Genomic DNA, 15,693 nt, shown 5'->3' on the forward strand with positions numbered 1-15,693 from the left:
TCTGTAACATCTCTTAATTGCATGTTGAAATGCTTTGCTCAATCCTGGTCTTGAGGCTGCAGTGTGTCCCAGGTAAACAAACAAGGTAAACTGGTAAATCTTTTAAGATGACTGTAAGGTGGGGATGCCTCTGTAGCAGAGTAGTCTTATTTAATGGAAAAACTCAGTCTATCAAGTACGTTCAAAGTAAAAAATACCAGTGTAACTTGCAAGGAATGATGAATGAAGGTACAGGGGATAGTTTGCATCTCCCATTTATGCTGTTTCAGATTCTTGGAATCTAATTCATAGCTATGAGTTGAGACGAGTTTATCCAGGTCCTGAGGAAGCAGCTTTTGCAAGGCATATTGGAGAGCATACTCATGACTTGCATCTCTTCCTTTTTAGGCTCATTTTATAGCGATTCTGTTACCTGAAATGCACCTGTGAGAAGACCGCTGCTAGTGCTTTTCTGTTGCAGGGGAGAGTGGTGCTAAGGACAAAGAACAGGAAGGGGAGCGTCTGCTACCGCCAAGGGTGCAAGGCTGCTGTACTGGAATGGGGGACTCTTAGTGTCTGTCTGTGGCAGGTGTAAAGAGCCTGCTTGGGTACTGTTTATGTGTTGGCAGCATCCTTTGGGAGGGAAGTGAATGAATATGAATGCAGCATTTGAACAGGTTGGGAGGTCTTTGGAGGCAGTGAAAATTACTGTTTTGCTCAAAATGCAGTGTTGTGTTGGATTTCTGGAGGTTAAATGGCAGTCTAGTTTGTTAGTGTGTTATGTGGACTTGCTGGTTGGGGTATAATGCTGTGTGGACACATCCTCAGCCCCTTTCCCTTTGTGCTGGATTTGTCTCCCAACTGATGCAGTTTGACAAGACTGACTTTAATAATCTTTACTACTGGTTTTTGGGTTATCATTGTGTGTCATAAATTTGTGTAGTCTTGGTAGATATAGATAGGAAAAGGACAATGTTAGTTTTTAGTTTTGTAGGGTAGGTATCCAGTAAAGAGAGAAGAGTTGTGTGTACTTGAGCTGTGACTGAATTTGGCTTCCAATAAGATTACAGTCTAATAACTTAAAATTGTAGATTGCAGAGCTGTGTGAATGACTATGTGAAGAGGGAAACAATAGAAAAAGGGGAGAAGAGGAGAAGGGAATATCGTGATTGGTTTTATATCTACTACCTCTGCTTTTAAAAGAAAATGTGAAATTTGTGAATGTCCGAAGATGCGATGCTGTTCTTACTGTTGTGATGGTGTTTTTTCTATGCAGTATTTGTAATCGTGCCCTTTGGAACTCTAGTCATAGATTACAGAAGAATGAATTGCTAATTGCACCAATTATGTGTCTTTAAGTGTTGGTTTTTTTACTTATGTCTTGTAGATAGCATGATAGGAAGCCAGAAACACCCAGTAACTTGATGGATCACTTCCTTTTAAATATTCTTTACATTATATTAACAAGCTAATGAATAGATGATTGGTAATCATTTGTACTGAGCAGCCCTGCCTTTCATGCAAAATTCAGTTTTGTAACCAGAATGTGAAGGCTTATGCACAATACTGATACTAAGTAATATAAAAATTCAACTGTGAATTTAAAAGGAAAGTCTACAAAAAGCATTAAGATTTCTAGTGTCTTGCATTCTCTGTCTTCACAGTGTAGCTATGAATGTGTTAAAGTTCATAACTTTGGCACAGAGTAATCTAATAATTCATCAGGCCACTTACAGAGTGTCAGGATTTTTAGGTGTATATAAAGCCTGTCTGTAGCTTTTTTTTTTTTTTTTCAACAGACCTGCTGGCTTAGGTTTCCACACCAAATACAGAGGTCTTCTGGAGGAGTAGGAAGTCAACGCTGTAACATGCTTTATATAATACAGAAATTTAAAAATAAAATTATTCAGTGTTTCAGTCTACTTGTGGCCTTTCACATTGGTATCGCCTCGCTGTGCAGGACTTTGAAAGCAGCTGTGTTAACAAAATATACAGCAGAAAAAGAACAAAAGTAGCAGAATTGAAACCAAAAACAAAACAGAAGAGAAAAGAAAAAGGCAGCAGTGTCATGACCAAATAGGTCAGCATGGGAGCATTGTAGTCGGTATGTGTGAAGGCCGATAGCATTAAAAAGAAAGATCATCTAAACAGTCTTCCCATGTCTACCTGTAAGCAGCAATTTTTTACACGGTCACCATTTCATTTTATCTAGTGAATTATCTTTATTGCTTGGCCTTAAAGTTTTTAGACAATGAGAAAAGAAATGGCACACCTTGAAAAATAAACATTTTCCTCTTGGGGCTGGACCTACATAAAGGTGAGGTGATCCCATAGTAAGTCTGTAACAAGAAATGTCAGGTTTTACGTGGCAGGCACACTGAACGTTGTTTCCCAGGACTTCCAAGTGAGGACTGGCATCTACTTTGGTTCCTGCTCTATTGTTGTAAGCATGCCTATTTTAAAATGCATCCAGTTCTCCTCCATCAGAGAAATTGGCGAACCAGGAAGTGGCACAGTGACAAGTGGTTGTAACTATGCAAAATCTGGTAGTATATTAAATGCAGAACAGCAGAATCGAATTCCTTGTTGAACTGATGTGAGGGTGATTGAATGTTGGAACAGGTTGCTGGGGGAGGCTGTGGAATCTCCATCCTTGGAGATGTCTGAGACTTAATTGGATGTGGTCCTGTGCAACCTGATCTAATTAGATCTAATGTGCTGGTTTAGGCTGGGGTAGAGTTAATTGTCTTCATAGTAGCTGGTATGGGGCTATGTTTTGGATTTCTGCTGAAAATAGGGTTGATAACACAGGGATGTTTTAGTTACTGTTGAGCAGTGCTTACACAGAGTCAAGGCCTTTTCTGCTTCTCACGCCACCCCACCAGTGAGTAGGCTGGGGGGCACAAGAAGCTGGGAGCATAGCCAGGAGAGCTGACCCAAACTAGCCAAAGGGATATTCCATACCATGTGATGTCATGCTCAGTATATAAACTGGGGGACTTGGCCTGGAGGGGCAGATTGCTGCTTGGGCATCTATCAGCAGGTGGTGAGCGACTGCATTGTGCATCATTTGTATATGTTGGGTTTTCTCTCTCTCTCTTTTTGTAATCTTCCTTTTCATCATCATCATCATCATCATCATCATTATTATTATTATTATTATTATCATCATTATTAAAAAAAAGTTTTTATCTCAACCCATGAGTTTTTACTTGTTTTTCCCAATTCTTCTGTCCTTGCCGCTGGGGGCAGGAGGGAGTGAGCAAGTTGCTGCATGGTGCTTAGCTGCTGGTTGAGGTTAAACCACAACATCTATTTAGACGTGGTTTGAGCCAGGGTTGTGCTCGATGGCCTCCAGAGGTCCCTTCCAACCTGAATTATTATTTGATGCCGTGAATGGGCAGTTTTTACCTGGGAATTAGTGTGCTGCAGAATCAAGTAAGTGTCTTCCTGCTGGCTGTGCCCATGGAGTACATTACCCCCATGAGGGAGTTCCTGCCCTCCAAATGGAAGGCAAGCTCCTTTCACTGTTCCTGTTTGTTCCACAAAATTGCTGATTTTAATCTGAAACTTTAACACCCACATAATTAGTACAAGAGGGTTTTGTTTGTATGAACTCTTAGATTTGTAATGTGAGAAAAAATGCGTGTGCTTGCTGAGGAAAAGCATATGTTTTTGTTCCCTGCCGCTTCTGTTCTGCTGCCCTGAGAGTGGCTGAGACTGGCTTGAAGTCTGGAAAATAACTGTAAAAACAAAAGTAGGGAATGGAGAGTATGTTTGTGCTTATCCTTTTCTAGTTGTTGCAATGTAAAATCTGCTCATTTGGCAGATGAAATGAAAGGTGCTCCCCTTCACACACGCTAATTGCCAGCTCTCTAAACCTGCGAGGAGTTTCTGTTTTGTTTGGCTCATGTCATCCTCAGCAGAGGAGATTTTGTAATTGGAATTTAGTTAAAATTTTGTCATATGTGAGCCAGAACAACACTTCCCTTGTTCCACATTTTTGTTTGTGTAGTTCAGACAGCAGTAGGGAATAGTAACAATTTGCATTGATAGAATTCATTGAAAGTGTGTGTATGACTGCCACATTAATTACCTCTTCTCGGTAGCTTGTGGGAGTCCAGCAGGGCACTTGGATCCTGTGGTATGAGGTGCCATGCGTGGAGTACAAGACAGGTTGAGACTGCAGTGCCTTTCGGGGGGGACTCTTTTCTGGCTAGAGTAATTTTTAATGGTGGTTTTTGGTTTGGGGTTTTTTATTTGTTTGGGTTTTTTTTAATGATTAATCCATTAGGCTTTCTTAATTAGACTTAATTTTTAATCCTTCCTTAATTCAGAAATGCATCCATAAACTTGAAGAAACGTAAACTATTTTTTTTGTAATGGGAAATTCTGAACAGCCCTAACCATATTGGCAAGGGCATGAAACTGAATTGAAGATTATGTTTTTATTGACAGGTTATTAATAGAAATGACAATCAAGCTGGACTTAAAAGTATACGAAGAACGCTATTTTTCTAAGCTGATACCAAATGCCTTTATCTGAGCATGCAGTAACTTAGGTGATTTTATTGTGCATAAGTTGCTGTATTATGGGAGGTAAATGATTCACTGCTTATTTCACTGTGGAATGCCACATCGTCTTCCTCCCTTCCATTGAGAAATCTGTGATAATCTTACAAATTTTTCTTTTGAGATTAAACATTAAAGTACATTGCTTTTATTAGAGGGATAAGAAAGATAAAGGAGGCACATAAATGTATTCAGATGTCTTCAATTTTTTTCAGACACCTGCAACAAATACACTAGAGTTTTCAACTTCCTTTATGTTTAGTTTCTGTAGGCTAGAACTTCTTGGACTTTGGTCTTTTGAGGACTTCCAGTAATTATAGTGGAGTAAACAAAATGATTAAAACCAGATTTTGCAGATTAGAACAGCCATGCAAATCTTGTTGAGAATTACTTTATCGAGAAACTACAGTTGCACAGGGTGGTCTGCAAAACAGAAGGTATTTGGAAGAATTTTTGGCATATGCTTTATGTGTACCCCGAAGTGCTCTGAAACTTACAGCAAATTAATGAAGAGATTGTGCTGTCAGGCTGGTCTCCTGGCCGTTTTATAGACAGTGCCCCTGTAGGATTTCACACATTGAGGGAAACCACAGGGACTGACGCCCAAATGAAGAGATGAGGCATAATTTGCCCTTAAGTCTTGTGTTCTACAGCAAAGTTTTGGGGTGGATTTCTCTGCCTGCTTCCTGTGCATCCTGCCAGAGGAGATGGCAGCACTATGGAAGTGTGAGAGCAGATGGAAAGCACCTGTAACAGTGTGCTGTGGGCCTTGCCTCTCCTTGGCCCTGCTGCTCTCTCTGCAGCCCTCCCTGTGTGGAGCAGCCCTTGCTGTGGCATAAAGCCCAAGCTAATAAATCCTACAGAGCTTGTTAGCCTGGGCTTCGCTCTTCTCTGGGCTTGCCTTTGAAGACAAGCCTCAGCAGTTCCAGGCTGATGCTTGGGGGGACTGCTGTAAGTTCCCTTTTTTAAAAAGTATGTTTTCACACAGAAAGATGGTTAAGTATTCTGGCCCTTTGTTGATGGAGAAGTGTATGCCTAGGCTGTATTTCAGACTTGTTTCCGGCAGTGCTGGCAATTGTATACCATGCATTCAACTCGTAGTTAATTTTACATGTAGAGGTTTCTTATCTGCAGGACAGTTACTAAGAAACACATGCAAAAATGGAAGATAACTGTGCTTCTGTTTGTTACAAGTCTGTTGTTTGTTTGTTTGTTTAAAATTTTTGTTGGGGCTTCAGTTTGAAGCAGAAAGCCCTGCCTTCCCGAAGCCTGGGGGGGTGGAAGTGCTAGTCAGGCAAGATCTTTGAGGGGGGGGGTTTGGTCAGCAGTTAGATAGTTAATTGCTGTTTGTCTTTTTATAGTTCATAATTAGTAGACCACTGGATTAAAGAGGATAGTTAAGACTGTATTTGTTTAATTTTACTGACATACTGACAAATTTCATGTATAACTAAGGAAGTCACAGGCTTAAAGTTGTTCTTTCATGATTTTGTCCTGTCCCCCACCTCTACCTCCACAAATTGATACCTGTAGGGGTAACTTGCCAGTGCTGGTAAGAAACCTTAAAATCTTTGAATAGGAAAGTTATACAAATAATAAATAATGCTTTCTTAAATCTATCTCTGCTCTGAGTGTTTTCTCTCTTTATGAAAATACTGATAGTGTGTTAAATTCTGAAAACAAAATACAGCTCTGAAGTGTATGCTTAGGTGTTTTCCTGATTTGACTCCCAAAGTGACCAATATGATGCTTTTCTTAAAGCTGTGCCATGCTGATGTTGCTTTGTGACCTGCTGTAATTTGGAAAAGTCAAATGTTGCATTTTCTCTCAACAGAAAATTTTTAAAGCTGGAGATACTAACCAGGATGGACAGCTAGATTTTGAAGAATTTATGCAGTATCTTAAAGATCATGAGAAAAAGATGAAACTGGCATTTAAGAGCCTGGACAAAAACAATGATGGTATGCCTTGATTTATTTCATTTGTTCAAATGTGGTTTGAAGAAACTGTGCATTAAAAGTTATCTTCATGTATATTCTTTGTCTAAACTGGAGACAAAAAGTTGTGAATATGGAACTCCTACTTCTTTTCCTTAATAGGATCATATTATAGTTTACTATAGATTGAAATAATAAATTATTATAGTCTTTTTTTCTTTTTATTATCTTTCAGGCCCATTGATCTGGGGCTCTTTGTTCCTCAGATGGAGAAACTATAAGGAAGTTTCTAAGTATCTATTAAAGATAGAATAGTTTTTTAACTCACTGAATGTTTGCATCTCATTTGGTTGCATGATTTTAATGTACTCACCTTCATTCAGTCCTTGTAGTAGACAATCAAAATATATCATCTGTGTTTAAATTGATTTTAAATTATCTTTGCTATTATGTAGGTGTTACAGTGGAACTTAGTGAGCTCCAAGGTGCTAAGTGTATTACGTTCCATGTTTTAAATATGTATCATCTTTCTTTTAATGTTTCAAGGAAAAATTGAAGCATCAGAGGTTGTCCAGTCCCTCAAGATACTGGGTATAAGCATTTCAGAAAAACAGGCAGAAAAGATCCTGCAAAGGTCAGGAATTATTATTGCTTAAAGTATTTTAAGCTTCTTTGTATTGTTAGTTATTATATTTTTATAATTCAGAGAACAGGATAAATGGGGTTATAACTTTGAAAGGTGTTGGTACCTTCAGTGGTGCCTTTATAAGAATTCTCACATATTTCATCTGTTCTCGGGTGATTGTAAGTCTGGTCACTATTTGAGGATCTGGTTCTGGGAGGAGAATGTTACCTCATTTCCCTGTGAATGTTGTTGATAGAATGAAGCGTTATATTATGTTTTTAAATGGAATATGCCAGATGCACTTGGATAAGAAAAGCATAGTATTGAAAGGCCATGGCAGACTCAGCCTTGAAGTCTCTGTATGGAATCTCCAGTCATTTGTCGCTGATATGATGGCCAATATTAAAAAAAACCAAACCAAAACAAAAAACACGACCAACAAAAAACCAACAAAACAGAACAAAAACCCATCCCTGCTATTATTTCCTTATATAGTTTTGTTCAATTTCTTTTTAGTATTGATGCTGATGGGACAATGACAGTAGACTGGAATGAGTGGAGAGACCATTTTATGTTTAACCCAGCTACAGACATTGAGGAAATAATTCGATATTGGAAACATTCCACTGTAAGTTCAACTTTTCTTTTAACTTAGTGCAGCTCTTAAGTTCATCTCTGCTGGGTTAATTTGCAGTATTGAGTATAACAGCTTGACAGTTGTTATATTTCAGGTGTACCTGTATTTAAAATTGTTTGGTTTTTCTTTTCACTTCATGCTGTCCCATTTACAAGCAGGATAGTGTCATGTGAGTTTCTTCTGAACAAAGAACTTCATCTAAACTTTGCCAATAATTATCAGTAATTTTTAGGAAGGCATCCTTTTTTTCCTTTGGAGATATTCCACAGAAAGATAATAACCACAATATTATATATTTTTCTTTTCACATTATGGTACATTCTTATGTTCAGTGCTTTTGGTGTGTTGAAACAAATTATAGAAACATTTTAACTGTTATGTTGAAATTAGTTCAGTATTTGCATTTATATAGTAACAATCATTATCATAAAATCACTGGTGTCATTAGTGATGATTTTCTGTGCACATGTTCTCACACTCTTTTGTGCTATAGAATTTCATTTAAGAATGACAAGATACAGCAATAGGCTATCCACTGTGCAGATAAATTTTTTTAAGTTATTATTGAATGGAGCTCTTACCACCTCAGTGGCTGACTTTTAAGAACAAATAATAATGTAAGTAAACCAATGGTAATCCTGTTTACTAAATATCCTTCCTGTAGATTATTGGAGTAATCCATAAAGTTAGGTAAAGACAGATTTCTTTGAATATAGTGAGACCGTCTATATCGTCAGGAATTAGTCAGCATTTCCATAATAAAAACCAGTTTGAGATCTGAAAGCTTTGAGTGTTTCACACTGTACAAGCTCAATTCAGAAATGCTTGCCAAAAGGGAGTTAGCTCCCTGTTTGCTGAAGGAAACACTTGAAGCACTGCTATGAGATCAAATAGTCCTGGTCCCAGCTTACTTAGTGGAAAAAACCCCTTTGCTTTAATAAAATGCTTTGTATTACTATTACTAAACATAAGATCTTTTTTTTTTTTAATTATGGAATGTCATTAGTTATCCCCAAGAAACAATTTTAGAAGTCTCTTGTGATCTTCCAGTGTTGCAGTCAGCTGATGACCCACTTATCACAGCAAGCAAAATCCAGCTATATGGCAACACAGCTGGTGTTTCAGATAAGAGCAGATGTGAGACCTCACATGTCTGGCTGGCATTGACAGCTCTTCCAATTCTGTTTTTATTGTAAAATTTTAATTGCTGTCAGACTTTTCCAAGCAGATAGCTGCATTGGCATAGAATTATTATGAATTGGTAGCTGTGGCCTTTCTGTTATAAACACCCTCAAATTTAGCTTTTTTTCTTAGTTGTGTTTAGGGCTTGGTAGACACAATGTTCAAACCCTGGTAGATATGCATAATATCTCTAAGAACATTGAGTTTATATTTTGAGAGTTCTGATTGATGTTTTGATGATTCCATGTAGTTGAGCAACTGATGACACCTTACTTGGAAACCATGAATGTCAGAAAGGTGAAAGGATTTTCCAATTAATCTGTTCTGTGTTCAATATCCAGAATAGTTGGTGCTTACCCTGTTTGTCCAGTGGCTATATCTGTAATTTCCATCCTGCAATTCTTGTGTTCCAAATGACCAAGACAGTATTCTGTCTACTTAACAGACAGGGAATGCAGCATAAATTAGGGACGTAGTGTCTACAATTAAAATCAACAGTAGTTAAAAAAAGTCTGTTGCTTAACACGCTTTCTGGTCAGTACTTACCAGTTATTAAAAACATTCTTGCTTCTTTATAGGTTTAATTTATGCATAATATTGGCTTTGCATTATCTACAGTGTATTTTTTCCTCATATATCATGGTTATAAATTACATGAAGAGCAGAGACTATGTTTATGTGATATGTGAGATTCCATAGTCTTGGACATCTTTATCACTAAAGCCTATAGTAATGTTCTTTGATCAAATTGAATGGTAATACAAACATGCACCTCTTAATGAAATTTCAAACTTTTATAGCTGAAAAAAGTCATTAATGTGTCTTTCAGTGTAACTGATGATAAGAAAATATATAAAGCATTAGTCAAACTTGTCATTTTGTAAGATAATACACAGCAGTTACCAGAAATAGAATATTCTGATATATCAGCTATAAAAATGCTACTTTAAAGTGGGGGTGGGGGGAAAGGAAATCGCACATATGTGTGAATAAATTACCATGAGAGAGAAATCTCTTGTTAGCATCCTTAGGAGATTACCAAACTAATCCCAGACGGTTGTCTGGTGAAAGGTTAGCCGCAAATATAAGCATTTGAGCTTTAGTGCTGACTGTAAAGGTCTACTGATCGTGACAGAATGTCTTTGTTTGGGCCATGCTCAAGGCAGAAATTTGTCATAATTTTTAATGATGATGGTGCAGTCTTTGAAATGGTGGGTCTGTGGTGTTAATGCTCAAAAAGTAGCTATTCATTGAATAGCAATAGCAATCCATAGCAAGTTAATTATAGAATGTAATTTAGAGATTTTTTTTTTTTATTTTTAACTAGCATTTTGTTTATGTGTTCTCAGGTGGTAGGTTAATTTGGAATTAGAACTGTTGATAAAATTCAGATGATGGAATGAGATAGTTATTGGCACATCTTTGCTTTGGATTCTAATAGGTGTTGGATATAGGAGATAGTTTGACTGTTCCAGATGAGTTCACGGAGGAAGAGAAAAAGACTGGACAGTGGTGGAAACAGCTGTTGGCAGGAGGAGTGGCTGGTGCTGTCTCTCGAACGGGTACAGCGCCATTAGATCGCCTTAAAGTGATGATGCAGGTAGGTGCAATGTTCAAGAACTTTTTAGTTTTCAGTGTATCACTTCAGTTTTTAGAGAGCTGTTATGGAAAACTGATGGCCAAATACAATATCTGAATTCTGGAGGTCTAGTTATGTTTTGACAATTTCCATATTTTGTGTTCATAAAAATTGTCTTTTCCATAGTCATGTTGCCAAAAATGTAGACAAAATATTATAGTACCTGTGCCACTAAAATAAGATTTTTTTCAATAGTGGATGTGGTTTTGCTAGTTGATACATTTAAGCAATTTAATAGTTAGGTGACGAGTTTTACAATCTAATCAGAGCAGTGTTCTTTACTGTGACTTTGGTTTTTTTTAGGTTCATGGTTCAAAATCAAACAAAATGAATATAGCCAGTGGTTTTAAGCAAATGTTGAAAGAAGGTGGTGTCCGATCCCTCTGGAGGGGAAATGGTGTAAATGTTGTGAAAATAGCTCCTGAAACAGCTATTAAATTCTGGGCTTATGAACAGGTAGGATGATAAATCAGGAATTAAAATAATGGTAAATAGAATATTATATCACTCTCACTGTTTATTATTTGCACTGTTGTATTACATAGGGGTTCTTACTAGGGTTGGGGATTTTGTCACAGTAATTTAGAGTCACTTTCAGATTTAAAATAGTCTATTTATTCTGTTAATAGAATACTTGGTATTAGGCAGATTTTGCTATTGTATTATAAGCAATGTAAATAAACTAAATTTGTCATACATTTTAAACTGTCCTCCAGTCTGCATAGCTTTATCTGGAGCACTGCATTAATATCTAGTTTGTTGCTTTGAAGTGACGACAACCAAAAACTTATCACATTATGCTAGCTGAACTTACACAGGATTCTTTTTAAGTCAAATATCATGATGCTATGTAAGATGCCCTCAACCTGGATTTCAGAGTTATATTTACCTCTGAATCAGCTTTAAGCATCATGTTAAGGCCTAATCCTCCTTTAGAAAATGAACTGTTCTGGTGTAGTTAAACAATCTTTATTTTTCCTCTGTGGGGCTTGCTGGTGCCTCAAGTAAGACTAAATGAACATACTGCACATCTCTCTACAACTATGAAATAAAAGCAACAAAAAGTCAAGTAAACTTTGGGATATTGCAAGAGTGAACAGCAGATTTTGATGCCATAGAGTAACCTTGAGCACATTATTCCTTACTCTTGCTCTGCCTTTTGGGAGCCGGTGGCGCATTCTTGTATGATGGTGTCTGTCTTGAGTGAAACAGTATGTACAGCTCTCTAAGTGTCTCTGTGAACATGCTAGTTGGTCTTTCATTCTTTGATTGGAGAACTGGATCTGGAAGGGGGTCAGGTTCTTCTTTGTCATCTGAGGTCCATAGTGTGGGTACCCTTGTTGGCTGTTTGTAGAACACCTGACAGTACTGTGGGTGGCTGAGGTGTTTAATGTAAAGGATTCTTGCAGGCTGGAATATTCATTGTATTCTTGAGAATCTTTGTCCACAGAGTTGCAGTGAGTATAGTGCTAAATTTGTTGGGTTAGTAAATGTAACTGTAAATACATAAAAAGTATGTACAGCTTGAAAAGACATTTTGTGCTGTACTCTTGTCTCTTGTAGTAACTCTTGCCTTTCCTAAAAAGCACATAATGTTTATTTTATGTGTTTTAACTATATAGTATAAGAAGATACTCTCTAAGGATGATGGGAAGTTAGGCACCGTTGAAAGATTTGTATCTGGTTCTTTGGCTGGAGCAACAGCACAAACTTCTATTTATCCCATGGAGGTAAGTAACAGAGAATCTGCTTCTGTTAGAGTCTGCCAAACGTCTGGTTCATTTCCAAAGTAAAACCCATTTTGCTCTAGAAAGTATTGTAGGAATTCCTCTATATTCTTATATTCTAATTTATTTTTACTTTGGACTTCCTTTCAGAATTTCAGTACTAGGCATTTTAGAATATACTATGTTCTAATTGATACTTGTTATTTTTCCATATATTTGGCTGTATAATATTGTCTACAGCAATGTTTAAATAAAACCTAGTTCAGGGAAAAAATTAATCCAAGAACGCATTTAAAATTAATTACATATTCAAGTATTTTCTAAATTGGGCATAAATCTTTTTCCCACTGTATGTAAGCAAGGGAAGGTCTTGTGTGTAGCAGAACTGATGAAGTTCTCTTACATTATGATGTGGAGCTGGGTCCAATTAGGAGATCAATGTGGAGGGAGAATATAACAGCTACAGTTGGGACTGGATGGATTAACTGCCCTCTCCTCTGTAGGACATATTTGTATGTGGTACTACACATGTTGTAATTTGACTAGCATTAATATACTAACAGCTCTAAGGTAGCTATTTCACATCCTGCTTTTTTTAAATGGAAGTAGGATGTACTTGCTCTACTGCTAGTTCCCCAGAAAGTTTATCTTGTTGTGCAAATAACTGGAATATATCTGGGGTCTGGGATTAAACCAATACCAACATGAAGATTTGGTCGTAATGGAAAATGTAACCTAAATACCTTTTTCATAGGGAGGGGTGTCAGTAGGAATAGAACTTAGCTGTTTTCATTGCTGACAGTGGTAATGATCTCTTTTTAAATAGCATCCCTGCTGTTAGAGCTGCTGAATCACAGCTAGCCTCAGTACAGAGATGGGTTAAGTTATAGAATAACTGAAATGTTATGTACATCATCTGGATTACACTGATCAATGGAGACAGGTGAACTATTCTACAATAAGATGCTCTGATCTTCCTAACAAATATATAATACTGTCCTAGAAGTGGTTTTTAGGGTGTTTCAAAGTAAGAGAAAAGCAAAGTGCCAGGAAACTCCTGAGGAAGCTGCAGTCTTATGAGGCTTTGAAGTAGGTCAAATTCTTGCTCAGGACATTCCCTGTGTGGTTTCTTTTGGATACTGCTAGTAATTTCTTTGTCCTAAGATTCTGTATAGACTTATTTGCATTATTAATCAGATGCTGGGTTTCAGTAGAGACGCAATCTTTATTTCCCTTAACTACCTCTCAGTGTCGTGATTTTTGAAAGACTGTTTTCTTAATATGCTTTGCTTTTCCCAGATGAGAAGTGTGATCTTCTAGTATGTTAATGTTCTCGCTTGTTCGTTAGCTAATCCTTCTATTAAATATTGCCCACACTGTTGCCTTCAAGTTGATAAAAAATCTGCCTGTTTTAATCAAGAAAAGAAAGGTAAAATGCAATTTAAAAAGGCTAATAAATTGTAAGCTAGTGTATGGTAGTATGCATACTGCCCTGCACTAATGATAAAACCTGAAGAAGCCTACTGCTGACAAAGCCTTAACAGTAGTCATCACAAAGGAATTTTGAAGTACCAAAATGAAAAGCAGTTCCAGACAATTGAATAAGCAGAGAGATACTGTGTTTTCCTGTGTTTATAACAAACATTAATAAGTAGGTATGTAATTACAGTTACTATTTTTTCCCCTTTAGGTTTTAAAGACCAGATTGGCTGTGGGTAAAACAGGGCAATATTCTGGGATGTTTGACTGTGCTAAGAAGATCTTAAAAAGAGAAGGTGTAAAGGCCTTCTACAAAGGCTATATTCCTAATATTCTGGGTATAATTCCTTATGCTGGCATTGACCTTGCTGTTTATGAGGTGAGTTTAGGCTACTGAATGCATGTAGCTTTCATTAGTTAATTTATGAAAAGGGTAAATATTCTTTAGAATACCTGTATCATTAGTTAGATTTGTAATACGCTTGTAGAATTACAGGTGCCTTCAGTTTAAAATAGACAAATGAGAATTTCCACTAATCTTACTGGACTTTCATGGGTTTTTTCTGTTTGCCCCTCCTGGAGGAGTGCCTGTGCCATTGGGCCCTTACATGCAACAGTACCAAACAAGAAATCTACTTGTAAGGCAGGATCATATAGACCTTGGCAATACAACATGCTTGCATACCTAACTAACCCTGTTGGACTGGAACATACCCATTCTGTAGCAAATATGGGCCTTAAAAACCTGATATGATATTCATACTATGTTACCTATCCTGCATTTATGATACTTAATACTTTTTTTTTGCCATTTTCTCTGATTTATAATGGGATTATAGTAACCTGAATTCCTCGTGTGTTTGTGCACGTCACCAGAATTCTTTGTGGCTGACATATAGTTGTTGTGAGAAGGTCTGAAACACCACTCTCTTTTCTTTCAAGAGGAACCAGCACCTCTTACACCCATCAGGAACAATTAAAATGTTTTATCTACTTCAGATGCTAGGTGTTGCTTTGAAGTGTGTTAAGTAACTCAGATGCACAGACATTTTTTTTCTAGTCTAGACAAATTTTTTTTGTGACACTGCAGTAGCAATCAGCAGAATTGCTTGAGCAAACCTTTTCAAAGCAGTATGGAAGTTCTTCTCTACAGTTTGCATCCTTGCTTCTACATGAGGTGATGTGCACAGCTGTGCGAGCTTTTGTTGCACACTCTGGGGTGCTGAGTTGTGTTTCCCCCCCTCCTTCCCCCAAAGTATTAACAGGTCTAGAACATGGGCACTGTTCCTGCTGCTGGATCTTTTAAGGATTTCTTTTCTAGGCACTAACTATTGTAGTCTGGTTAAAGTCCTTACCCGTGTGCTAAGGTGTTTACCTGTGCACTTTAAAAGTGAGCATGTAGGACTGGCGTAGTGAGATTGGTGCTTTTCAGGATTGAGCCTGTAAGATTTGTTATGAATGAAGATGTATTTATTTACTTTCTTGAATGCAGATCTCTTGTCTTATTATTTAATTTTATATCTTGGCAGCTCTTAAAGAGTACATGGCTAGAACACTATGCATCAAGCTCCGCTAACCCAGGTGTTTTTGTATTGTTGGGGTGTGGTACTGTTTCCAGCACGTGTGGGCAGTTAGCCAGTTATCCTCTTGCTCTTATCAGAACACGCATGCAGGCTAAAGGTGAGTCCTGTTGTACTGAAAACATTTCTGTGTGGTCACATCAAAATTGTATCATTTGGGATAGCTGTGGCAGAGACATGGCAATAAAAAAACCCAACTTGGAAAACCAAGGACTTATCTGGAAAATCCTTCTTAACATTAGTCTCTTCTCCCTATTACCCCCAACAGTGTTCTTCTTCATACTCGATTGAAATGTAACATTTCAGACACTAGTGCTCCGAGAACCACATTTCATA

General features: G+C 37.4%; 1 protein-coding gene across 3 annotated transcripts in view; it reads left to right on the forward strand.

Annotated features, from left to right (window-relative positions):
- Positions 1-15,693, forward strand: part of SLC25A24 (solute carrier family 25 member 24) — a 35,931-nt gene that overhangs the window by 5,346 nt on the left and 14,892 nt on the right. For 2 of the 3 annotated variants that reach the window (XM_052800937.1, XM_052800938.1), the window contains exons 2-9: positions 6,386-6,512; positions 7,035-7,122; positions 7,630-7,741; positions 10,374-10,532; positions 10,875-11,027; positions 12,194-12,301; positions 13,989-14,156; positions 15,307-15,457. In XM_052800937.1, the coding sequence (XP_052656897.1) occupies positions 6,386-6,512; positions 7,035-7,122; positions 7,630-7,741; positions 10,374-10,532; positions 10,875-11,027; positions 12,194-12,301; positions 13,989-14,156; positions 15,307-15,457 (1,066 nt within the window). Of the gene's footprint in view, positions 1-6,019; positions 6,104-6,385; positions 6,513-7,034; positions 7,123-7,629; positions 7,742-10,373; positions 10,533-10,874; positions 11,028-12,193; positions 12,302-13,988; positions 14,157-15,306; positions 15,458-15,693 lie in introns of those variants that run through there. The other variant, XM_052800939.1, reaches the window with a different exon arrangement.

The sequence above is a fragment of the Harpia harpyja genome, chromosome 11 (genome assembly GCF_026419915.1).
Source record: "Harpia harpyja isolate bHarHar1 chromosome 11, bHarHar1 primary haplotype, whole genome shotgun sequence".
Classification (NCBI taxonomy): domain Eukaryota; kingdom Metazoa; phylum Chordata; class Aves; order Accipitriformes; family Accipitridae; genus Harpia; species Harpia harpyja.